This window comes from Eulemur rufifrons, chromosome 14 (assembly GCF_041146395.1).
Source record: "Eulemur rufifrons isolate Redbay chromosome 14, OSU_ERuf_1, whole genome shotgun sequence".
NCBI lineage: Eukaryota > Metazoa > Chordata > Mammalia > Primates > Lemuridae > Eulemur > Eulemur rufifrons.
Window position 1 is genome coordinate 8,515,896 of NC_090996.1, and position 22,183 is coordinate 8,538,078.

General features: G+C 49.2%; 1 protein-coding gene across 2 annotated transcripts; it reads left to right on the top strand.

Moving 5' to 3' along the window:
- The first annotated feature begins 2,733 nt into the window (after positions 1 to 2,733).
- MDH2 (malate dehydrogenase 2) lies at positions 2,734 to 19,510 on the top strand. Of its 2 annotated transcripts, XM_069486371.1 has the most exons (9): positions 2,734 to 2,877; positions 8,071 to 8,239; positions 9,680 to 9,763; positions 10,276 to 10,385; positions 12,349 to 12,474; positions 15,730 to 15,807; positions 16,708 to 16,807; positions 17,123 to 17,274; positions 19,207 to 19,510. In XM_069486371.1, the coding sequence occupies exons 1-9, from the start codon at positions 2,812 to 2,814 to the stop codon at positions 19,336 to 19,338; spliced, it is 1,017 nt and encodes a 338-aa protein (XP_069342472.1). In that variant the 5' UTR covers positions 2,734 to 2,811; the 3' UTR covers positions 19,339 to 19,510. The 2 variants fall into 2 exon arrangements, with proteins under 2 accessions (XP_069342472.1, XP_069342473.1); XM_069486372.1 differs by lacking the exon at positions 12,349 to 12,474.
- The last annotated feature ends 2,673 nt before the right edge of the window (positions 19,511 to 22,183 follow it).

Consider the following 22,183-nt stretch of genomic DNA (forward strand, 5'->3'; position numbering starts at 1 on the left):
CCAAGAGCAAGCGAAGGTTTAAAGAAAGAGTAAGGGTGAAGACAAGCTGTTTCATGATTGCATTCCGCTTCCTGCTCTGCTCGTTCACTGTAGCAGTTACCCTTGCAAAGCACCAAGCAGTCAGTGCCTACAACACAGTTCAGTGCTAGATACCGCAGCTGTTAAGACTATCATTAATGATCTTGGGATCTAGAGGGAGGCAGATAGATGAAAGTGAGGCGTTTCTAATAGTCATTTGGGAGAGCCCGAGTAGAGGACTTGGGAGGTAGTGAGTTCCTTCTCCATGGAGATGCTGACTCGGCAGGGATGTGGAGGGGATTGAGCACCAGATGTAGGAATGAGCCTGAGAATCTGGGATTCCAGTTTCTTGCTCATGGCCTCAACTCTCCCCTCTATAGGGATGACTTCAGCCCTGGATTTCAATCTTACATTTCCTCTTGAAGTAACTCCCCATCTGCCCACCGATATTCCTGTATGGACAACTCACCATCACTCCCAGTGTAGCCCATCTAAAATGGAGCTCATTATTTTTTCTCCAGCCAGCTCTCCTTCCACACAACCCCTGACTTCCCTCTTTTTATACACATATACTTCTCTCAGCCTGATTTTCCACATCCCTTTCATTCATTCCTCAAATCCAGATGGGCACAAAATCTTATCCACTCTTCCCTTGAGACCTGTCCCCCACTGGCCCCACTCTTTCCATTTCTGTGCCGCCACCAAGACTCAGATCTTTATCATCTCATAAGATAGCCTCCTGATCAGTCTCCCTGCCCTCCAATTTCCCTTAGGAATCCTTAACATGCGAAGTCAGTCTCACCTTCCTCAAACACAGCTCTCCTGGTGTCATAAAAGCTTTTGATAAACACTTGTTTCCCAGGGAATAAAATACAAACTTCACAACTAACATTCATAGGCCCTGCACAACCCAGTTTTTCCAACCTGCTTTTTCCAGCCTCCTCTAAAACCACTCAACTCTCCCAAAATTCACTGAGGCCCACTCTGGGACCGGTCACATGTTAGATAATAAACACAGAGATGAAAGACATAGTCCCAGACTCCAAAGTGCTCTCAGCTCTGGTGGCAAGATAACGGGGTAAATAATTACCAGAGACAGTGATAAGATAAAGGACACGGCTTGTTCTAATGTCCCCACTCTAACAGAAATGATCTCTTCACTGTCCCCCAGGCCCTATGCTTTCCTACCTCCAGGTTTTCTCTGGGCTCTTTTCTCCTCCTTTCCCCTATCTAAATATTTCCCGTTGTTAAAGGCGCATTCCTAGCACCCCTTCTCTGAGAACTCCAATTCCTAGGCAAGGGATCTCTCCCCCCTCTGGAGTTGAAAGTTCCCAGTGAGTGACACCTAGTCTTCCCACATGTCTCAGCTTAGATAGATCATTTTCTGGAACATCCTCTCTCACATGTCCCCTACTCACACCACAATTCTGGGTTAGATGCTCCCCACTCTGTGTTCCCACTGCACTGCACAATTCTACTGTTGCCCATATGGTGCTGCTTGCAATTTACCTGTTTCTTCCACTAGACTATGAGCTCCTGGAAGGCAAATACTGTGTGGATCTTGTTCACAGTTGAATACCCAGCTTCAAGATTGGACTGGCCTATCTCAGTAGCTCAATAAACACACCAAAGGGAGGGAGGAAACAGTAAAGCCGTCATCATGAACTCCCTTGTACTGGCACGTTCTTTAACACTTGTGCTGTTATTTTCACTCCTGCTTCCCCAACCACTGTCCCCAGGCAGAACTATAGTCATTGGTTCCCCCCACGGAATTTGTACGTTCTTTTATCAAGGCAGCAACGTGCAGCTCCCTCTACCTGCCCTGCTCGACTCTGAACATTTTGAGGGCAAGGACTGTGTCTGAGCCATCTCAGAAAATGGGGGGGGGGGGGGCGGTAATGAAGATTATAATTTATAAATTTAAATGATAAACTCTTTGTGAGCAGGAAACCCTCATCTCTACTTTCTGTTTGAGTAAACTCTGAGCAAATCCACTTCACCTCAGCCAGTGTCTTCGTTTGTAAAGCAGAAACAGTGGGACCGTGTTCACAGCATCCTCCCTAGACAGGTTTCTTCATTCGTAACACAGGGCTGTGCTCCTGTGAAGCCCACAGAACAGTCCCTAGCGCCGTCGGGGCCAGTATCAGCAGTGGTGTCTACAAAGCTTTGTAAACTAACATTAAGGGTCTCTGCAACTTGACGGACGACGCCACTGGCGGCTGCACGGAAGCGAACTGATGAGATGGCCCCTTCCTCCCACCCCACCCGGGGACTCTCAGCCTCCCTTGACCGCCCTTCCTTTCCAGAGCTCGGAGGCCCCTCCCGCCTCCAGGGGCAGGAGAGGTGGGTCAGGCTGGAGTCGAGGGCTTGGGACCGGGACCCATTCCGCCAGACCTGCTGCGCGACCGAGGCCGGGCTCCCTGTCAGAGCTTCTGTCTGGGGCCCCACCTGGAAAAGGGCTCCTCTAAGGCGTTTCCAGCCTAAAGCCCGTCCTCTTCCACCTCTCGGGTGCGGACTCTCCCTCCCACTCTGACTGCGTCTCCCCCACCGGCTCAGGGAGCAGCCGCGTTAAGACCCGGTTGCCAGGCGCACCCCCTGTCCTTCCTTCCCGTCCCCAAGAAGTGGCCTTGATATCGCGAGATCTGGGGGCGCGGGCGGGGCCGGAAGCCCGGCTACTCTCGCGAGGCCACGGCGAAGCGAAGCCGGGAGCTCTGTGCACTGTGGAGGTCGTAGGAGTCACTTGCCGGCTGCCAGCACCGTCACCTGCCGGTCCGCGCCCCGCCTGCCCCAGCCATGCTCTCAGCTCTCGCCCGGCCCGCCGGCGCCGCTCTCCGCCGCAGCTTCAGCACCTCGGCCCAGGTAGGCCCGACGATGGGCGGCCTGCAGGCGGAGGCCCCGGCCCGGGCCACGTGTGTCCCTGGCTCGCGAGCAGCTCTGACCCCTGGGCGAGCCTGGACCGCAGGATTGCGCGGCACTGGCCGGAGGCTGTGGTGCCCTGGGCCGGCCCTGACACCTGGCAGGAAGTGCGGGGGAGAAGGCCGGAGAGAGGGGCGAGGTGGCCCAGCTCTGGGGCTGGTGCACTTCGCAGAGCTCCCCGAGCTCGCCCCCCAGGTCCCCCGGAGGGCCTGGCCTTGGCCTGCACGCCTTAAAGATTGAGAAGCCACGGCTCTAGGTCTGAAAGGAACTTACCTTTTTATGTAGCTTTCTTTTGCTTTGACGAAACTAATCTTGCAGCATCCGTGTGAGTTGTCCGTGAATAAGAGAAATAATGTGTAATTTTTAACTCCATGGTACAAACCGAGGCACTGAGTATACAGCACTGGGCCAGGGTTACTCAGCATTTAGCCAGAGGATTAAAATTCACTCCTGACTGCGGTCAGTGGCTTTAGTATCAAGCCTCTCCTCTAAGAACCTGAAGACTCTGCTTCCTCTTTAGAACCTTCTTGAAGGATCTTTTCCGCTGTGGGCAGAACGAGCCTGCAGCCAGGTGTCTTGACAGTGCATGACTTGGCCCGAGACCACTTAAGCCTAAGCTATTTTTAGCCATCTTCTAGGCTAGTTCTCACACTGCATGCATCAGAATCACCTGAAAGCTAATAAAGAACAGAGCCCAGGGCTTGTTGAGGGAGCATAGGGTCTCCACCTTGGTACTTTTACCAGGTGCCCCGAGTGAATCTAATACAACCAAAGTTTGAGAACCCAGCAGGTGCCCACATTGCTTTTTAAGTCCCATGCCCAAGAGGGATATAATTATTAAAGAGAATTCCAAATTTATTGTTTAGGTTACATCCTCCCATTTCCTGTACATCCAGTTCATTTGAAAAATAAATGCAAATGCTCCTGATAGATGAATTGATTAGGTGATTAGGACTTAGGTTTTGGGGGAGGATGGTTTAGAGGTGGAGCTAAGTACCTAAGATAGTTAATGTAATGGGCAGAGAAGATGTTTGAGACAGCAAATTCATGATCTGACTGGGTGTCTGATAAGGGAGAAGGAAGAGGCAGAAGATGGTTCTACAAGTTTACATTTGGCAGAACTCAAGTGCCACTTGGGACCAAGGTTAGGCGGGTAGAGAGGATAAATGGACAATTGAGTTTGTAGGACCAGTGGAATGTCTGACTGAACTGGGAATACAAGTTGGACTTTGGGAGTCCCAGAGACCAGAAACAAGACGTGGGAGTGATAGTGAAAGATCCGGAAGTGGGTGTGATTGCCCAACCTCAGGTTCTGGGTTCATCTGGCTAGTTAAGTTTTCTGGGAAGTCAAGGGTCCCCTAATTAAAGCACCAGTAAAAATTAATAAAAAAACCAAAAGCCTGTTTGAATTCAAATCTTGGTTGTAGCGTATGCTTTTAGCATTTACTTTCCTAAGCAGAAACCCACTGTGTTTGGGGTTGTTTAGTTTTGTTTTTTTATAGTCAAAGCTTATCATCAACTAGCATCAGTTACTGTAGAATATAATGTGTAGTGATAATGTCAGGACCTGTTGTAGATGCCTGCCTTAGACAACCACACGCAGCACTTTGAGTTCTTGTGTCTATTTTCCCGGTTTGTCTCCACCCTCCATGGCAGCTGCCTTGGCTGCCTGCCAGGAATAGGCTCTCCTTCTCATTTGTGAGTTTAGATTAGAAACTAGCTCACTGAGGTTGGCTAGAATTTTGATTGGGCCTTGAATGAGACCTAGAGGGGAGGTGCTTTTGAATAATGGGAGTGAGCTTTAAGGTAGAACTTATTTTCTCAAAGACTTTTTCCTTTTCTTAAGCCCAAATTCACGAGTCAAATCGCCTGTGTTCAGCTTGTGCCCCAGCTTCATCACTTGCTATCCATGTGAGCCTGAACGTATTGCCACTTCTGTATGCTTCAGTAAAATGGGTCTGTTCATATTACATGATAGAGTTGTGAGAATTAAATGAGTGAAGACTTAGTTCAGTGCCTCACACAGAGCAGACCCTAATGTCAGCTGTGACCATTTTTCTGCCAGTGTTCCCAGTAAATGAGGTTGCTGACTCACTTATTGGATGACTTGGCTTTCATGCAAGGTATTACTAAATAATAAATTCTGTCTCTCCTAGGAAAGGTCACCAAGACACAGTCATTAAATTAGTTCTCAAAAATTGCTCGGGTGGAAGTGGCCTAAAGTGGCAGTTTTTCCAGGCTCTTCTTTCTCCTCCCACCTCTTAAATGCTGGTGTTCACAGGATTCTGCCCTTTGTTCTCTTCTCACTCTGTGTTCCCTTTTGTGCCTTGTTCATATCCAAGGCTTCAGTTAATCCCAGAGCAGACACTAATGACCTCTAGGCCAGGCCCTTTGCCTGAGATCTGGAGTCCTTTATCTTGGGACCCACTGGATACATGTGTGTGTCTAGATGTTTCAAGTGACTCAAACTCAACATGCAAAACTGAATTCAATCATTCTTCCAAACCCCTTACCCTTCCTCAGTTCCCTCTATTTAAAGGCAACATTATCCACTCAAGCCAGAAGTTAAGTCGTCCCAGATTCCTCCCTCAGCTCACCATTTGGATGGATGAGGAAGGGGAAAGGGGTTACCTGAATCTGTTGATGCTGTTTTACAGATCACTCATAACCCATCTACCTTGCTGCTGTTGCCTTTTTCGTACCCTGGAATCATGCTTGGACTATTGCAGTAGTCTCCCTGCCTCCATCTTGTGTCTGTCCAATCCTTCTTCAGCTCTGCCTCATATCTTTCTAAAACATATCTGGTCACGTTGTTCCAAGCTTTTGAGGCCCTTCAGTGGTTCCCCATTGCCGACAAGGACCAGACCTGCTGTGCTAGGCCTTCAGCTCTGGTTTCCTTCCTCCACATGTATCCATTGGTGCTCAAGTCATAGAGGACTGTTGGAACTGCTTGTCCTCCATAGGCCTCACTCTATCACATCTCCTCCTGCTCCCAGCATTCACCTGGTAAACTCCTACTCATCCTTCAAAACCCTCTCTAACAGTTTCTTCTCTCCTTTGTGCTGCTGCTCTTTCTAGTATCTGCCTCCATGGCATTCATCACACTAGATGCTATTTTGTGTGATGTGCATGTCTTTCAGTTTGCAAATCTTGTCAGTGCTGGCAAGTCAGTCCCAAATGTTCATCAGTGGATAAATGGATAAAAAAAGTGATATACAATTGACCCTTGAACAATATGTGGGATAGAGGCACCAACCCCCACATAGTCGATAATTTTTGACTCCCCAAATACTTAACTACTGATAGTCTACTCTTGACTGGAAATTTTACCGATAACAGAAACAGTTGATTAGCACATTTTGTATGTTATATGTATTATTATACTGTATTATTTAATATAGTATATATTATATATACTGTATGATATAAAATATATACTGTATTATATATTATATAATTTATATAAAATTATATAAAATATATACTGTATTATTTAATATAAATTAAACTAAAAAATGTTAAAATCATAAGGAAGAGAATACATTTACTGTTCATTAAGTGGAAGTGAATCATCTAAAGGTCTTCATCCTCATGGTCCTCACACTGAGGAAGAGGAGGGGTTGGTCTCACTGTCTCTGGGGTGGCAGAGACAAGAACATCCATACAAGTGGACCTGCGCAGTTCAAGCCTGTGTTGTTCCCAGGGTCATCTGTATTTTATGTTATTCATCCATGAAAAGGACTCGAAGCTACAACATGGATGAACCTGGAGTACGTGCAGGGTGAAAGAAGCTGGCCACAGAAGGCCACATACTATGTCCTTCCATCTACATGAAATGTCCAGAATAGGAAAATCCATAGACAGAAAGTAGATCAGTGGTTGCCGGGGGTGCAGGGAAGTGGGGAGTGGCAGCTAATAGGGGTGGGGTTTCTTTTGGGGGTGATGGTTGCACAGCTCTGAATATACTAAAAGCCACTGAATTGTACATTTTTAATGGGTGAGCTGTATGGTATGGGAAATACATCTCAATAAAGCTGTTTTTATAAAACAAAACAAACAATAGGATCAAGTGGTGGCCAGTTGTTAGATACACTTAATTCTGAAGTGCTTGTTGAAAGTCAAGTCCTTTGACTTTAGTTCCAGTAAGTTGACTAATACGTTGATATAAATTTTTCTAGCTCAGCCTTTTAGCTATTAATGAGGCCATCTAGTCTCTCCGCACCCACCCCACCCACCACCCTCCAAGGAATTCAACCTTATCTCTTTTCTGTTCCATGCCGAAATGCTGGCAGAACAAGCCAACTGCTGCTTGTTCTGATTAGGTTGGGTTGTAGCAGTGATTCTCAAACTCTGGTTGGTATCAGCATCACCTAGGGAACTTGGTAGAAGTGCAAGGGCCTAAACCCTGCCCTACTTCAAGAAGCCTGGCCCTCTTGGGTCCTCATTAGCACAGGAGGGGAATCTGACACACACCAAAGTTGGAGAACAGGTATGAGATCCTGGAGTCTGCAACAAAGGAGCCTTTTCAAATATACGTTCTCCCTTCCACCTCTTGCTCCTGGTCCTGCCTCAGGCCTTAGCCAAGAGCTTGTGCCTAGATAGGATCTTCCCTGGTTCCCCGGGCCCCCAGACAGTGGAACATGCCCCCTCTGCTCTTTCCCACAGGGCTTCTGTGACAGCTCTTTTCCCTCTACGCCTGATGCATCTGGTTATTTGTTCTCTCCAGAGCTGGCAGGGGTCTTCATTCCTGCAACCCCAGTTACAATGAGGGCGGGTTGCTAGGCACTCAGTAAACGTTTATAGTTTTTAAAGCTGCAGGTTAAAGATAAGGCTACTGTTATCAGTCTAGCTGCTTGATCGAGTAAAGCTTGTTCTTGATCTTTCAGAAGGGTTTTTGGAGTATGACCCTGAATATCACAACCTCTATAGATGTAAGTTCTCCCCATTTGAAACTGGACCTTTGGAATGAAGGTCCAGAGTTCTACCAGAAGGAAACTGGTAGAAGTATGGCGATTGTATCTTGCTTTGGCACCACTGCAGTAAAAGAGGCCCGGTGCGATATTTTTGCAGGATGCCATGTGGATCCTTTTAATGCTGACTTCATCCTAAGAGTTCTTTCTCTGTGCCTTTTTTTAGAAAAATGCTAAGGTAGCTGTGCTAGGGGCTTCCGGAGGAATCGGGCAGCCCCTTTCGCTTCTCCTGAAGAACAGCCCCTTAGTGAGCCGCCTGACCCTCTACGATATCGCTCACACACCCGGAGTGGCCGCAGACCTGAGCCACATCGAGACCAGAGCGACTGTGAAAGGTACTGGGCCCACTGACCCTGGAGACTTTACATCTCTTCTCCCCAGTAGATCAGGATCTGAGTTTTGAGTAAGATTCTTGGATGAAACTAGATGTTTAGAGACTTGGGGTTTCCATGTTAGTTTTAGAGTTAAATTCTACGAATGGTTACACCCTTTGGGACTTGGGTCTATAAAAACTTAAACAACTGTATCTTTTAGAAATACAAGGTAGCCTAATCTTGCCATGTTTTACTTTTCTAATTTGAAAAGTAGTATGAGGATGGGGGGGGTGTGTGTCAGAGCCTCTGATGGGGATTTGGGGACAATAAGATGTGTTATTCCTGGCGTGCAACTGGCTGCCTTTCTGCCAGCCTAGGGTTACCCCGACCAGCTTTTCCAAAGCACGGCCTCTTGGGAAATCCATAGAAGGCAGTATCTAGGCTATTTGGTAAATATATAAATTGTAATATCTTTATCTTTGCATCTTTTTCTTAGGATACTAAAAATAGAACTATTGGGTATAAATATTTTGAAGTTTTTATTATAAAGTACCAAATTGCTGTCCAGAAATGTACTGATTTCTTCCCCTACTGACAGTGTATGAGAATATCGTGTTTGATAGTGTTTTACATGAGTCTTCAACTGGCATAAATGGTTCAGGAGGCTGACTATCAAGTCATGTCTCTGTGCCTCCCATAGTTCCTCTGAATTGGTTTGCTCATTTTCTTTTGGGCTACATATTTGAGTTTCCGAAGGCTCCTGCAATAAGGAAAAAGTCAAAATCAAAGCAGATTTTGGGCCCAGTATGGTGGCTCATACCTGTAATCCTAGTGCTTTGGGAGGCTGAGTCAGGAGGATCACTTGAGCCCAGGAGTTTGAGGCTGCAGTAAGCTATGAATGTGCCACTGTGCTCCAGCCTGGGTGACAGAGCGAGACCCTGAAATGTTTGAAAACATATTTTTTTTTTCCTGAGATGATAGGAGTGAACAAAGTAAATACTAATGTTGAGAGTCCTTGTTTATCAGCACAGGGCCTTCAACGTGCCTTCTAATCCGACACTGTAGATCTAAGGGCTTTTGTTGGGATGATAGTGAAGTGGAACGAGCAGCTAATGCTGCTAATTCTAGCTGGAGGCCGGGAGTGACATACGGTGCCAGCAACAAGCAAGTGACTGGGCTTGGGTCGTGGAGACCCGGAGCGCCGAGCCATTCTACAAGGGGCCTGGGCAAGGAGAGGCTGGAGGAAGATAGTGTCCCACCACCTGGGATCTGTCAGCTCCCAGGGCAGTAATTGTCAATGGAAGGAAATCACTTTACAGGTGGGACCGGCTGTCCTTTCCTGAGATGTTTGATTGGCCTTGAGCCCAGCTAGGGCCCGTCCTTCCCAGGCTTTGTCCCACGGAGGTGGCAGCCTCTCTGAATCAGAAAGGGTGAGATTTCTCTTTGGGGTGTTTTTTCTAGGCTACCTCGGACCCGAACAGCTGCCAGACTGCCTGAAAGGGTGCGATGTGGTGGTTATTCCGGCCGGAGTCCCCAGGAAGCCAGGTGTGTCTGAAAGCCTTGCCCAGCATCTCCCCAAGTGAGAAGGTAGCTTTCCATGTAAAGTGAATTTAATCCAGTCTCTCTGCTGCAAAAAAATTCCACAGGCTCCCTGTTGCCTGTGGGGTAAAGATCACCTCCATTGTCCTGGCATTAAAGCCCTCAATGTCTGTGGTGTGTCTCCCCTGTCCCCGATGTCTTGCCATTCCCCGAATGTTTCACCCTTGTGCCTCTGTGTGTGGAGTGCCCCTCCCTCCGCCTGGCTCCCCCTTGGGCATTCTGATTAATCCTTGGCAATCCCTCTCAGATACCACCCTCCCTGCTCCACCCCCACAGACCTGTTCTGGCACTTGTCACACTGGACTGTTCTCCCTACAAGAGAGATTTACTTGAAACAGGGACTCTGTCTCGCTCGTGGTTAAATTTCTTATAACAAACAGCGAACACACACAGCACTTGGTACCTGTTTAGGAATTCGTTGTGTTCTTTGTGAACATCTTGCATTGGATCATTTCCAGGCATGACCCGGGATGACCTGTTCAACACCAATGCCACAATTGTGGCCACCTTGACTGCTGCCTGTGCCCAGCATTGCCCTGAAGCCATGATCTGCATCATCGCCAATCCGGTGAGTGTCGCTGGGCTCAGCTCTGACCGCTGCGGCAGGCGGTAGGTGCCGACGCTGTGGAAAGCTCACAGTTAACAGCAGAAGTCTGCAGCGGTGCTGGTAGGGAGCAAAAGCAGAGTGATGTGCTGAGATGGAGAAGTGGGGTGCACTAATAAGACGTCCTTACATTTATTTCCTAAGGATTCCTTCTGAACTAAATGAAAGTTTTAACCTGGTTCTTCCACCAACTAACTGTGCCTTTGGGCAAATCACTTCTCTCTGTATCTCGGTTTCCCTACCTGAAGATAAGTCCATTCTTGAGGCTTCTTTCAGCCGTGATTGTGGTAACCCATCTGCTCCTGTTTTGTTATACAGTAGTCTCCCCGTATCCTCGGGGGATACGTCCCAAGACCCCGGTGGATGCCTGACACCATGGGTCATACCAAGTCCTATGTATACTGTCTTTTCCTGTACAGACCTACCTATGATTAGGTTTAATTTATAAATCAGGCACAGTAAGAGATTAACAACAATAACTAACAATAGAACAATTATAACTATATACTATAATAAAAGTGGCTTTTTTCTTTCCTTAAGTCGAGAACTTTCACCTTTTCACTTAAAGGAAGTACTTTACAGCTTCTTTTTGTCGTGTCTAAATTGTCAGCGTCACTGCTCTTGTACTTTGGGGCCATTATGGAGTAAAATAAGGGTGACTTGAACACAAGCACTGCCGTAGGTCAACAGTCGATCTGATAGCCAACACTGCTACTGAGAGGCGACACTGCTACTGAGAGGCGGGCGGGCGGGTGGCGTACAGCGTAGGCATGCTGGACAAAGCGATGAGTCACATCCTGGGCGGGATGGAGCGAGATTTCATGCTGCTACGCAGAATGGCATGCAATTCAAAGCTTATGAATATTCATTTCTAGAATTTTCCATTTAATATTTTCAGACCACAGTTGAGCGCAGGTAACTGCAACTGCAGAAGGTGAAACCATGGATGAAGGGGGGACTATGTGTTTTCTGCTTGGGGATTGCGATTCCTGGTTCCCTGTTGTCCCCATCTGCTCACACTGAGACACACAGTCTAAGACACACAGCCACCGGGGCCCTGCTCACTGGTCTTTGCAAGTAGCTTATTCTTCCGCTCAGAAACTTCAAGCGAGGACAGCTGTGGTTCCCCGGCCTGACCTTGCAAGGCCTTGTGTTGCATTTAACAGCAACCCCGGCGTTCCTCCTCCTGGTTGAGTCTGGGTCCTGGTGTCTGAGTGTGATGAGGATCTGTGTGAAGGTGCGGTGACAGTGATGTCACTGAGGGACATTGCTGTTGATAGAGCCCAGAGCTTGTGCTCACAGCCTCTGAGAAGAGGATCCTGCCTTCCCTATGAGCAGTTGGTTAAAAGTAGATAGTAGCTGTTTCTTTGTTGGGGAGCTAACTAGTGCCCAATACAGACCTTCCTGTTTTGTTTTTATTATCTTCCTGTGCACCAGGTGATGTGTTAAGCACTTACCGTATGCTAAGTCATTTATCTTCACGAAAACTTCATGAGTGAGTTGTCTGTTTCCCCCATTTGTAGATAAAGAAACCAAGCCTCTGGGTTATTTGCCCAGAGTTGTAACACAGAGGGACGGAACTGGGATTCGACCCTACTTCATCTGCGCTTTTAGCCGCTGTGCAGGGCTCTTGTATCAGGGATGGCCATCCAGGTGTAGGCCCCAGCCGAGCAGGTGACCAGGGGAGCCATCATATTGATAGCTGATAGGGAATAAGCATCCCCGCAACGAGGGGTTTCTTTGTTTACATGGTGTGACCTGTCCTGTCTGGCAGGTGACTTGCCTGTACACGAAGTTATCAGGCAGGGCAGTTTGAGTTGGCACCTTTGGACTTGTTCATGGTCTCATGAAAAGATTTTGTCCTTTTGTTGCTTGGCCCTGCTCTCAGAATGCAGGGAAAAATATGCCTGTCTCTTGCTTTTACTAGGTTAACTCCACCATCCCAATCACAGCGGAAGTTTTCAAGAAACATGGAGTATACAACCCCAGTAAAATATTCGGTGTGACAACCCTGGACATCGTCAGAGCCAACACCTTTGTTGCCGAACTGAAGGTAAGGGCTGCATCAGGTGTGGCTTGAGTCTGTCCCTTGCTGAACTTTCCCGGTCCCCCACCCTTGCTCATTTGCAGGCATAGAAGATACCAGGGCACTTACAGGTCACAAGTGACTTCGGAGTTTTAAATGTTTTTATGGCTTGCCCGTTGGTGGAAGCAGCCCTTGTGTTTCCTTACGGACTTCATGCAGCAGCTCCCTGCGGGTTTAAACGCTGGCCAGCTTCTGTCTCCACTCGGCTCACTCTGTCTTTTACTTCTCCCTGGGAGTATCGAGAGTTCAGACGGTTCCTAGGTTTCTCGGTGGCTGAACTTGAATTATGCTCCCCCAGTCCTCCCCTTCTCACCCCTGAAAACTAGTCCTAGCAGGATTTGCCTGCTGTTCATTAGACACAGGTGATAAAACTAGGAAACATGAAGAACTTAGGAAAGTTCCAGAAGCGCTGAGATACCAGAATTGTCGGCCCTGGTCTGATTCTGACTCCCTTTTGGGTTGCCTGCAGTAGCTCGCCCCGGGGAGTCCCGGGCTGGCCAGAAGCCTGGCTCTGCTTGCGCTGCCAGACTTGTCTTGAGGCAGGGTTGGTTTGGCACCAGCGCCGAGCCTGGAGTCCTCGGTGCCTTTCACAACCTGCTTTCTAATTGTTTTAGTTGTGGATCCAGCGGAACCACTTCCTCTGGCCCCAAAAAGTGTCTTTCTGGAGCTTCAGGCCATTTTGTCTGGCTTTGCAGATTTGAGGAGGCTTCTCAGAAGCAGGCCCCGACTTGTGCACACGGCTTGGTGAGCAGTGCACGCGCAGGGCCATCGGCCTGTGTTTACCTCCCCTGCACACCAGACAGCTGCTTCAGGAGTGTCGGAGGTGCCCCACTGTCATTCGTACAGTTCGCACGGCAGCACATCCCAAGCGCCTGGTGCTCGGGGTCCGTTCTAGGCGAGGGCGTCACAGAGGTCGTAAGTAGCCCCAGGCCTCGGAGACTCTGTGGAGGGGAGAGAGACGCTTTGATTCAAGAGATGATTTAGGCCGGGCACAGTGGCTCACGTCTGTAATCCTAGCACTCTGGGAGGCCGAGGCAGGAGGATCGCTTGAAGTCAGGAGTTCGAGACCAGCCTGAGCAAGAGCGAGATGCCGTCTCTACTAAAAATTAAAAGAAACATCTGGACAGCTAAAAATATACATAGAAAAAAAAATGAGCTGGGCATGGTGGCGCATGCCTGTAGTCCCAGCTACTCGGGAGGCTGAAGCAGTAGGATCACTTGAGCCCAGGAGTTTGAGGTTGCTGTGAGCTAGGCTGACGCCACAGCACTATAGCCCGGGTAACAGAGCAAGACTCTGTCTCAAAAAAAAAAAAGAAATGATTTAATTGAGTGACCAGGTCAGCACAAGTGTGTGGGGTGTGGTAGAACCTGTCGGGAAGGAACAGGAGCATGCGATTGTCTCCGAGTCTGAAAGTGGACAGGACCGGCTGGCGGCGCTCCCTCCAGCCTGCGGGGGCGCGATTCCCAGGCCCTCGTCCTGCCCTGTGCTACAGTAGCCACAGCTTATGTGTGGCTATTGAAATTAATTCAAGTGAAATAACATTAAAATCGTATGCCCTCCGTTGCGTGAGCCACACGTGACTCCCATATTCTCACAGAAAGTTCTGTGAGGCAGTGCTACCTTAGCCTAGATGCTAGGCCCTCGAAGCTTCGCTGTTTGAGGTGGGGGAACAGGATCTTGGCCCTTGCAGAAAAGCTAGTGCTTGACAGGCTTCTGTTAAGTGAACTGCCATTACCTCAAGCTGCCTGACATTCTGGAAAATTCCCAAATTATCTCAAAAATAAATCTCAGTCCTTAATACATTAACTGCCATGTGAGTTGTATTTAACTCAGGCTAGTTTTGAGCCCAGGGCCCTGTGAAGCGTATGTAACTCCCACGTCTCTTTACCTTGGGAGCCGCATGAACTATTTTCCAAGTTGCATATAACTCACCACAGAAAACAATAAGAAATAACAAATTTTTCGTTAACTCATAAAGGATCATTGTGTTTTCAACGTTTTTATTCTATTTTTGTAATAAAACACCATGGCCCCAAGGAAAAAATTTTTTTTCTAATGCAGCAATGTGTTAAACTTAGCGTCTGGTTCCTCCCAGTAGTCTCCAGCCCTTTTGTGACACCCGTGACCTTCCTTCCCTTTCTGACCTTCCTTCCCTTGCTAAGTGGCTTGCAGCAATGTCCTGTCATTTGCGTGTTATGCCCTGCTTTCATACCCCCGTGGCTTTGCTCTTCTGTTCCCTTTGTCTAGAATACTCTTCCCTGGGCTGCCTCCTCCCGTCCCCCAGGAAGCCCTCTCCCGGGCCAATGCCATGCTCCTGTCTGAGCACATGGCGTTGGGACGTTAGTGTGCATCGGTCTTTCATGTTAGACGACAAGCTTCTGGAGAGCAGGGCTGTGTCCCTGGTGACCACACAGTGCCCGGCATGTGTGTACTCACACGCTTTAACCTCTCAGTTCTACGACTCCTGCTGTGTGAGGCTGATCCTGCCTGCCCTGCCCCCTCCTGAGGTTGACCCTCCCTTTCCTGGGCAAGGCTTGTTCCTAACCCAGGCCGGTCTCTTCAGCCATGGCGTTTGGGGCAGCTGGCATCCTCTTGGGAGCTGCTCGCCTCCCTACCATAACTCCTATTGGTTTGGAGTTTGGGGTTTTTTTCTGTTTTAAGAAATCCTAATCCACAGATTCTTCAGTTTAACAAATGAGTCAGCCTCTCCTAGCGAGTGCCACTAACTGGAACCATGGCGTTTGCCCCGTTACAACCCAGTTTTGTTCTTTCTGTCCCAATCACCGTTTCAGGTGCCAGACTTCTCACCCCTCAGTTTCCTAGAATAGGTTTGAATTTTGCTCTGCAATGAGGGAAAGGGAATTTGACTTGTTCTCTGTGACAGTGTGGGGACGTGAGTCTGGGCTTGTGCATGGGGAATGGCATTAGCTGAGAGGGTATCAGGCCGATGGGGGACTCTACGGAGGCAGTTCCGGCTCATTGTAGAGGAAGAACCTGTGGTGGCCTCTCCAGACAAGCCCGTCCTCACCACACCTGCTCAGCCACCTGGTGGGACTGTCATAGGAGAGCTGAGCACGGCTGGAGCAGGACGGTGTCTCTTCCCTGATTTCTTTGTTCCATTCTGAGTTCTGTGGATTTTCCCATATTGGTGTTTTAGGGGTGGCTATGACATGTTTTATACTCAGCCGGTTAACAATCAAGCTTTATACTTTGGTGGCCAGGGTTTGGATCCAGCTCGAGTCAACGTCCCTGTCATCGGCGGCCATGCTGGGAAGACCATCATCCCCCTGATCTCTCAGGTACGTGTGTGTGACGTTGCAAGAAGCTTCCAGATCGTGAGCCCCTCTCCCAGGAAGCCCAGCTTTGAGGCAGTCCAGACGGACCCGAGAAGACTTGGCTGTCCCCTGTGTTTTGAAAGGATTCCTGCTGAGGTCAGAGGTGCTCACAGCAGCCAGCTCTAGCACACAGTGAGGAGCCCGTTGGAAACATCACTGAATTCCCGGTTAGGTTAAAGCGGGTGGACGTGCTTTGTTTAAAGATGAGTGGAGACAAGGCAAACACCACGAGAATAAGATAGATCAGCTTGACGTCATAGCCCTTGACTATAGTGCACTGAGGAGGACACAGTATTTGTGGTATTCTTGTCAAAAGCATAACTTTATAAGAAAATCATGAAGAAGCATCTCACATATCCAAATTGGTGGACATTCTACGAAAGGAATGGTCAGCACTCATGACAAATGTCAGGAAAGACAGGAACCAACAGGAGACGGACTGAATGCAGGGTGGGGTCCTAGCTGGGCACCTGGAACAGAAAAGGGCCAGTGGTGGGAAAAGTGGTAAAATTTGAATAAGATCTGTAGTTTAGTTAATAATATTTATATTCATTTCCTGTTCTTCATGATCGTGCTGTGGTTGTGTGAAATGGTAGCATTAGGCTAAGCCAAGTGACAAAAATCTTTATACTAATTTTATACCTTTTCTCCAAGTCTAAAATTAGTCCAAAATATAAGAAGTTCTTTTAAAATGAGTAGGGGGCTCACTAAGCTTCCCAACAAAGTTGATTTGTCTTTGTCATTTTTCTATAAAGAAAGTCTTGGTTTCCCATGTGGTGGTGGTGGGTAGGGAGTGGTGGCCGGGAGGCTTTGGGGACCAGGACGAGCCAGCAGCTGCTCAGTGACCCACGGCTTGCCTTGTAGTGCACCCCCAAGGTGGACTTCCCCCAGGACCAGCTGACAGCGCTCACGGGGCGGATCCAGGAGGCTGGCACGGAGGTGGTGAAGGCCAAAGCTGGAGCAGGTAGAGTCCCCAAGGCCATCCCCTGGGCAAGAGCCTGGGCAGGAAGTGGATAGTTTTCTGTGTTTCGTTCGCATTCATTGGTAAGAAAGCTCTATATGAGAGGGCAGCTCCGCTTGCTTTGTGGGGTTAACAGGCATTTTTGAGGTTGGCAGGGCTAATTCCATGCCATTCGTGAACAAGTAAAATTAAGGGATGCTGGCCAGGATTCTGGACTTGTTAAGCTGGAAAACTTGCAGGTGCCTTCGCTGGCGGGGCAGGCTCAGCTGGACTTCACGGCTGTGGGGCCGGCGTGCTGACCTGCCTGTGCTCCCCCAGGCTCCGCCACCCTGTCCATGGCATACGCCGGTGCCCGCTTCGTCTTCTCCCTTGTGGATGCGATGAACGGAAAGGAAGGAGTTGTTGAATGTTCCTTTGTGCAGTCACAAGAAACGGACTGTGCCTACTTCTCCACGCCACTGCTGCTGGGGGTGAGTATCTGACCGTGGAAGGAGGGGAGTCACCGCTGTGTGGGATCCAGGAGCTCTTCCCTGCCCGCTTGCTGCGCAATTCAGATTTCCTCTGTGCAGGAGCTGCACACCCCTGCCTGGCGTGTGCTTGGGTTTTTGAAGGTAGAAGCACATCACAGAATTAAGAGCTGGGAGACGTCGCAGGCTGTGAAGTGCAAACCTCCCAGCACGTGAATGTCGTTCCCTGAGGATTTGACAGCAGCCGCCCGAGTGTGATCGCTGATCAGATGCTCCTTCTGTCTCAGGACAGCTCAGACAGCCCTAAAAGCAACAGCCTTCCTGCACCCACCTGAACACCATCACTGTGTAGCTTGTGTGTTCATTCTGTTTTATTTCAATAGATTTAGGAGTACAGGTGGTTTTTTGTTATATGGATGGCTTATATAGTGGTGAAGTCAGGGCTGCTAGTGTACCTGTCACCTGAACAGCGTGCATTGTACCGATAGGGATAGGTAGTTTTCGATCCCTCACCCCCTCTCACCGTCCCTGTATGTGTTGGTTCTTGTTCTGACTTCACATGCTACAAGGCCTAATCCCTCTTCCGGGCAGGCCTGCTTCCTTGTTCCACACCCCGCTGGCTTTCCTTCTTGGGATGTGCATCTAGGGAGGAACCACGTGGTCACCTTGCTGGCTTCGGCGGGCTGTTTGGGGTTAGCTGTCTGGTCTGGTTGACACTTACTGAGACTTCAGCAAGCAGAAACCCTTAGGTCTTACAAACCAGCCAGCCAGGTTTCCGTTTCTCAGCTGTGGGCAGCTACTGAAGTCGGGCACGTGTGTGGTTGGCTTCATCACATGTGCAGAAAGGAAGTTCATGACTTGCTGGGCTACCCCCAGGCCTTTCCTGTAGATGCTCTGGTGCTCAAAGATCCTTAGACAAGGCCCCTGGCCTTGGCGGAGAGAGACAGACGCTCAACAGTTTGGTTCATTGCAGGTGTGTGCAGAGTGTGGCAGACCTGCAGGTGAGGGACACCCAGGTCTGATGGTCCTAGAGCCAGGGAAGGCTTTAAAAGGAGGAGATGGCATTGAAACTGAATCTGAGGCTACTGGGGGACAAATGATGCTCAGTTTCAGGACATGAGACAGTGGCAGAGACACCTGTTGTTTTGCTAATGTCAGGCATTTATCTACTTAATTACATTTGATTCAAGTGAATATTAAAATGTTGGCCAGGCCCAGTGGTTCATGCCTGTAATCCTAGCACTTTGGGAGGCTGAAGTAAGAGGATCACTTGAGGCCAGGAGCTCAAGACCAGCCTGGGCAACTTAGCAAGACCCCCATCTTTACAAAATAAGAAAAATTAGCCAGGTGTGGTGGTGCATGTCTGTAGTCCCAGCTACCCGGGAGGCTGAGGCAGGAGGATCACCTGAGCCCAGGAGTTTGAGGCTACAGTGAGCTATGATGATGCCACTGCACTCCAGCCTAGGCAACAGAGTGAGACCCTGTCTCAAAAAAATAAATGTTTCTTCAGCCCTTTACCAACCTGAGAAAGAGGCTAGAACCCAAAAATAGGCTCCATCAAGGAGATGCTGTTAAGTGCTCCTGAGGGTTCAGTGCCAACCTCTGCCAAGTCGTCCTCATGCTCACTCGCAGCCTCCTTGGGGGTAGACGCTCATTAGGAAGCAGATTTAGAATGTAAGGAATCATCCAAGGCACATGCATAGTGAATGACAGAGGCAGGATCCCAGCCTAGGACTGTCTGACTCTGAAGCCAGAGCTCCCGATGGCAGCTCAGACCCACCCGTCCTGGGTCAGCGCCGCACACTCAGGCCGCCCAGAGCCTGCGGGTGTAAACGGTCTCGGCAGAGCTGACGAAGTTACAAGTTGGGTTTTCTGTAACAAATTCTTTTGTGGAAACTTCACTTTAAATTTTTACCACCTCCCTCTCTCCTTCAGAAAAAGGGCATTGAGAAGAACCTGGGCATCGGCAAAGTCTCCTCTTTCGAAGAAAAGATGATCGCCGAGGCCATTCCTGAGCTGAAGGCCTCCATCAAGAAAGGGGAAGACTTTGTGAAGAACATGAAGTGAGAAGCACTTGAGCAGCCAGTTTCCTTAATTTATTAAGGCATCATGTCACTGTAAAGCCACGTCAGATACCTTTGTATTTTAATTCATTTCGATGATAATTATTAATGTATCATCCCTTCCAAATCATGGGTGGGTCTGTTGGTGTGTCAATAAAAGCAGTCTTTGATTTCCATTTTCAAGGCCCCTTCTATACATGGTGCACTTTGTCCCCCATGAAAGCTGGCTTCAGTGTCTGTCACCCCTCTTCATTACAAATCAGAATTAGATATTACCTAACTATCAGACCGAAGCATGGTGGTTTCTTCGGTAGCTTCAAGAGAGTCTAAGATGTTTATTTCTGAAATAAGACAAAATATTCAGTTTCTCAGTCCCTGCCGCTCCCAGGCCCTCTCCCCGCACCGTTGCATCACTCAGGTGTGTAAACTGGAAGGGTCAACTCCTGAGTCCTTGTTGGGGTCGTTCACCCTCGTGGGGTCATAGTTCAGCAGTAAATACCCGGCAGCCATTTTCTGTCCCTAATTTTGGGTTGTGTTTTCTGGCTAAGCAAATAGCTGCCTTGGCTGACCTCTGACCCCCTCTGAATTTCACCTGTGACTGAGCTGCGATGTTCAGTGACAGAACTCACAGCCGGAGCTGCGAGGAAAGCGGGCGGGGCTGCACGCGGACACCCAAGGCTCGGAGTGCTGCGTCAGCGCTGTGCTATCTGCCATAGAAGGGGCAGTTTTCTTCAGGGGCCACAGAAAGGACTTTGTTGGACTGAGGGGTGGGAAATAGAGATTGGGCTCCCTTTCAGGGCAGTCTGTTCCCCAGCTGTGGCCTGTGGAGTGGAAACTATGCCTGAGAAGGAACTTTCCAGCGGCAGGTGGTGTATGGTGGAAGTGGGAAGGAGGTGGCGGTTATGCCCAGTGGATAGACGCTGATTTACCCACAAGAGCTTTTTTTTAAACTAAAACTGAGATGAATTTTACCATAAAGGATGACATTGTTGTTTTCTTATAAGAATAAACATGTTCATTGTATAAAACCTGAAAGTAGCTAAAAAAAAAAAAAAAAAGCAAGAAAGTAATCACTGCTAATATTATTCGACCTCTTGCATACTTCACTAGTAGAGATAATGTAGCCTGCTCTTCTGGTTAACTATTACTATGTAGCAATTTCCCCCTCCTTGATTTAGCTGCTTTCAACAATTTTTATCTCTGTACTGACAAGGCTCAGCTGGGTGGTTCTTCTCACCATGTGCCGTCAGCTGGAGGCTTGGCTGGCCTGGAACATCCAGGCTGATGGCTGGTGTTTGGGAGATGCCTGGAGAGCTGGACTTCTCCCCATGGTATTGGGCCTTTCATTCCTCCACAGCAAGGTGGATGGGTTCCTTGATGGCTCAGCGTTCCCGGAAGTGTGAAAGCAGAAGCTGCCAGGCTTTAAGGCAGGCTCAGAACTGACACAGCATCCCTCGTGCCACATTCTCTTGCTTAAAGCAAGTCACAGGGCAAGCCAGGTGCATTGTGTGTGGGAACCACCCACAGCCTGGCTACCAGGAGGCCTGGTTCTTTGGGGACCACCTTTGGAGAGGAGCTGCCACAACTGGGATCCCTTTACTGTGACTATGTAGTCACCCTCGTCACTTTTTCAGTAACTGGATAATCGTTAGGGTGAACATGTCTATAATTAATTCCACCGTTACTGGATAATTAGGCGATTTAGATTTTCACTACTATAAAGAGCACGACCCTGAACGTCATTGTACTTTAGACTGTTTCCTCCTGGTGGGTCTGCAAGCAAGGCACTGTGCCAGCTGTGAGGCGCACTTGCTATTTCATGGGATTTTTGTAGCAGCCCTAACAGGCAGGACACAGGACACAAGAGCCAAGTTGTGTCTTGGCCTAGGCTAGTCACTGCTCATCTCCATATATCAGGGTTACCACGCAAGAACCTCTCGAGGACTTTGCTCAAGGATTCTGGCCCCACCCCTCCAAAGTTTAGATCTAGCAGTCCTAGGGGAAGGGCGTGGAACCTAAACTATTCCAGATTCTTCCAGATTATGCTGAGGGGATGGGGATGCTCTTTTGACACTACGGGCCTGCTCCTCCCTTCTGGGGCTCACAGATGAGTCAGGGCTCACAGGTACGGGGACGTGAGAACCCGCAGAAAGAAAAAATGCAGATGAGGTACCATGCGACTCCAAAGGAGGATGGGGTTACTTCTGGATGTCTTGGCAGAGCAAGGATCAGGGAGGACTGCCCCATGGAGATACTCGGAAGGGAAGAGGGGGAGGAGGTGGCATTTGCACTGGCCATGCAGGCTGGGCAGGGTTTCAGCCAGCAGGGAGGCAGGTGGGCGCTTCAGGCAGCAGCAGGAGCAGGCTGGCATGAGGGGCTGGGTTCAAGTTCTGAGGATCAGCTGACTGACTTGCAGCCTGGGCCGATGCAAGGGGAGCAGGGCAGTGTGGGGAGAGTCTTGACTGCCAGGCTGAAGCTCTTGGGCCTCATCTGTGGATAGCAGGGACAGGGTGTCAAAGGTGCTGGGAAGGATGGTGACACGGTGGCCCCAGCTGCTCAAACTCCACCAACAGGGGTCTTGTTGCCACACACATGACCCAGGAGCCTAGGACGGGGCCCAGATGCGGCATTTGGGGCCAGCAGCACGCCACACTTGAGGGAGGAAAGATGTGGTGGCAGGGACCACTGGGGACGCTGAGGGCCAGAGGTAGGGTGGCAGTGTGGGCAGGGGTGTGGCAAGAACAGGGAGGGAACACATCAGCATCTTCAGCCCCCTTTCCGCCACCCCGAAGGCCACCAGCAGGTTGTCACCAGCCGGCTGTCAGAATGGGTCAAGCCAACCTCACCCC

Excerpts from the sequence above, each read along its gene's own strand:
- MDH2 (XM_069486371.1), top strand. The coding sequence starts at position 2,812 with ATGCTCTCAGCTCTCGCCCGGCCCGCCGGCGCCGCTCTCCGCCGCAGC. Across the intron at positions 2,878-8,070 it reads GCTTCAGCACCTCGGCCCAG|AAAAATGCTAAGGTAGCTGT; the intron begins GTAGGCCCGACG and ends GCCTTTTTTTAG. Across the intron at positions 17,275-19,206 it reads CCACGCCACTGCTGCTGGGG|AAAAAGGGCATTGAGAAGAA; the intron begins GTGAGTATCTGA and ends TCTCTCCTTCAG.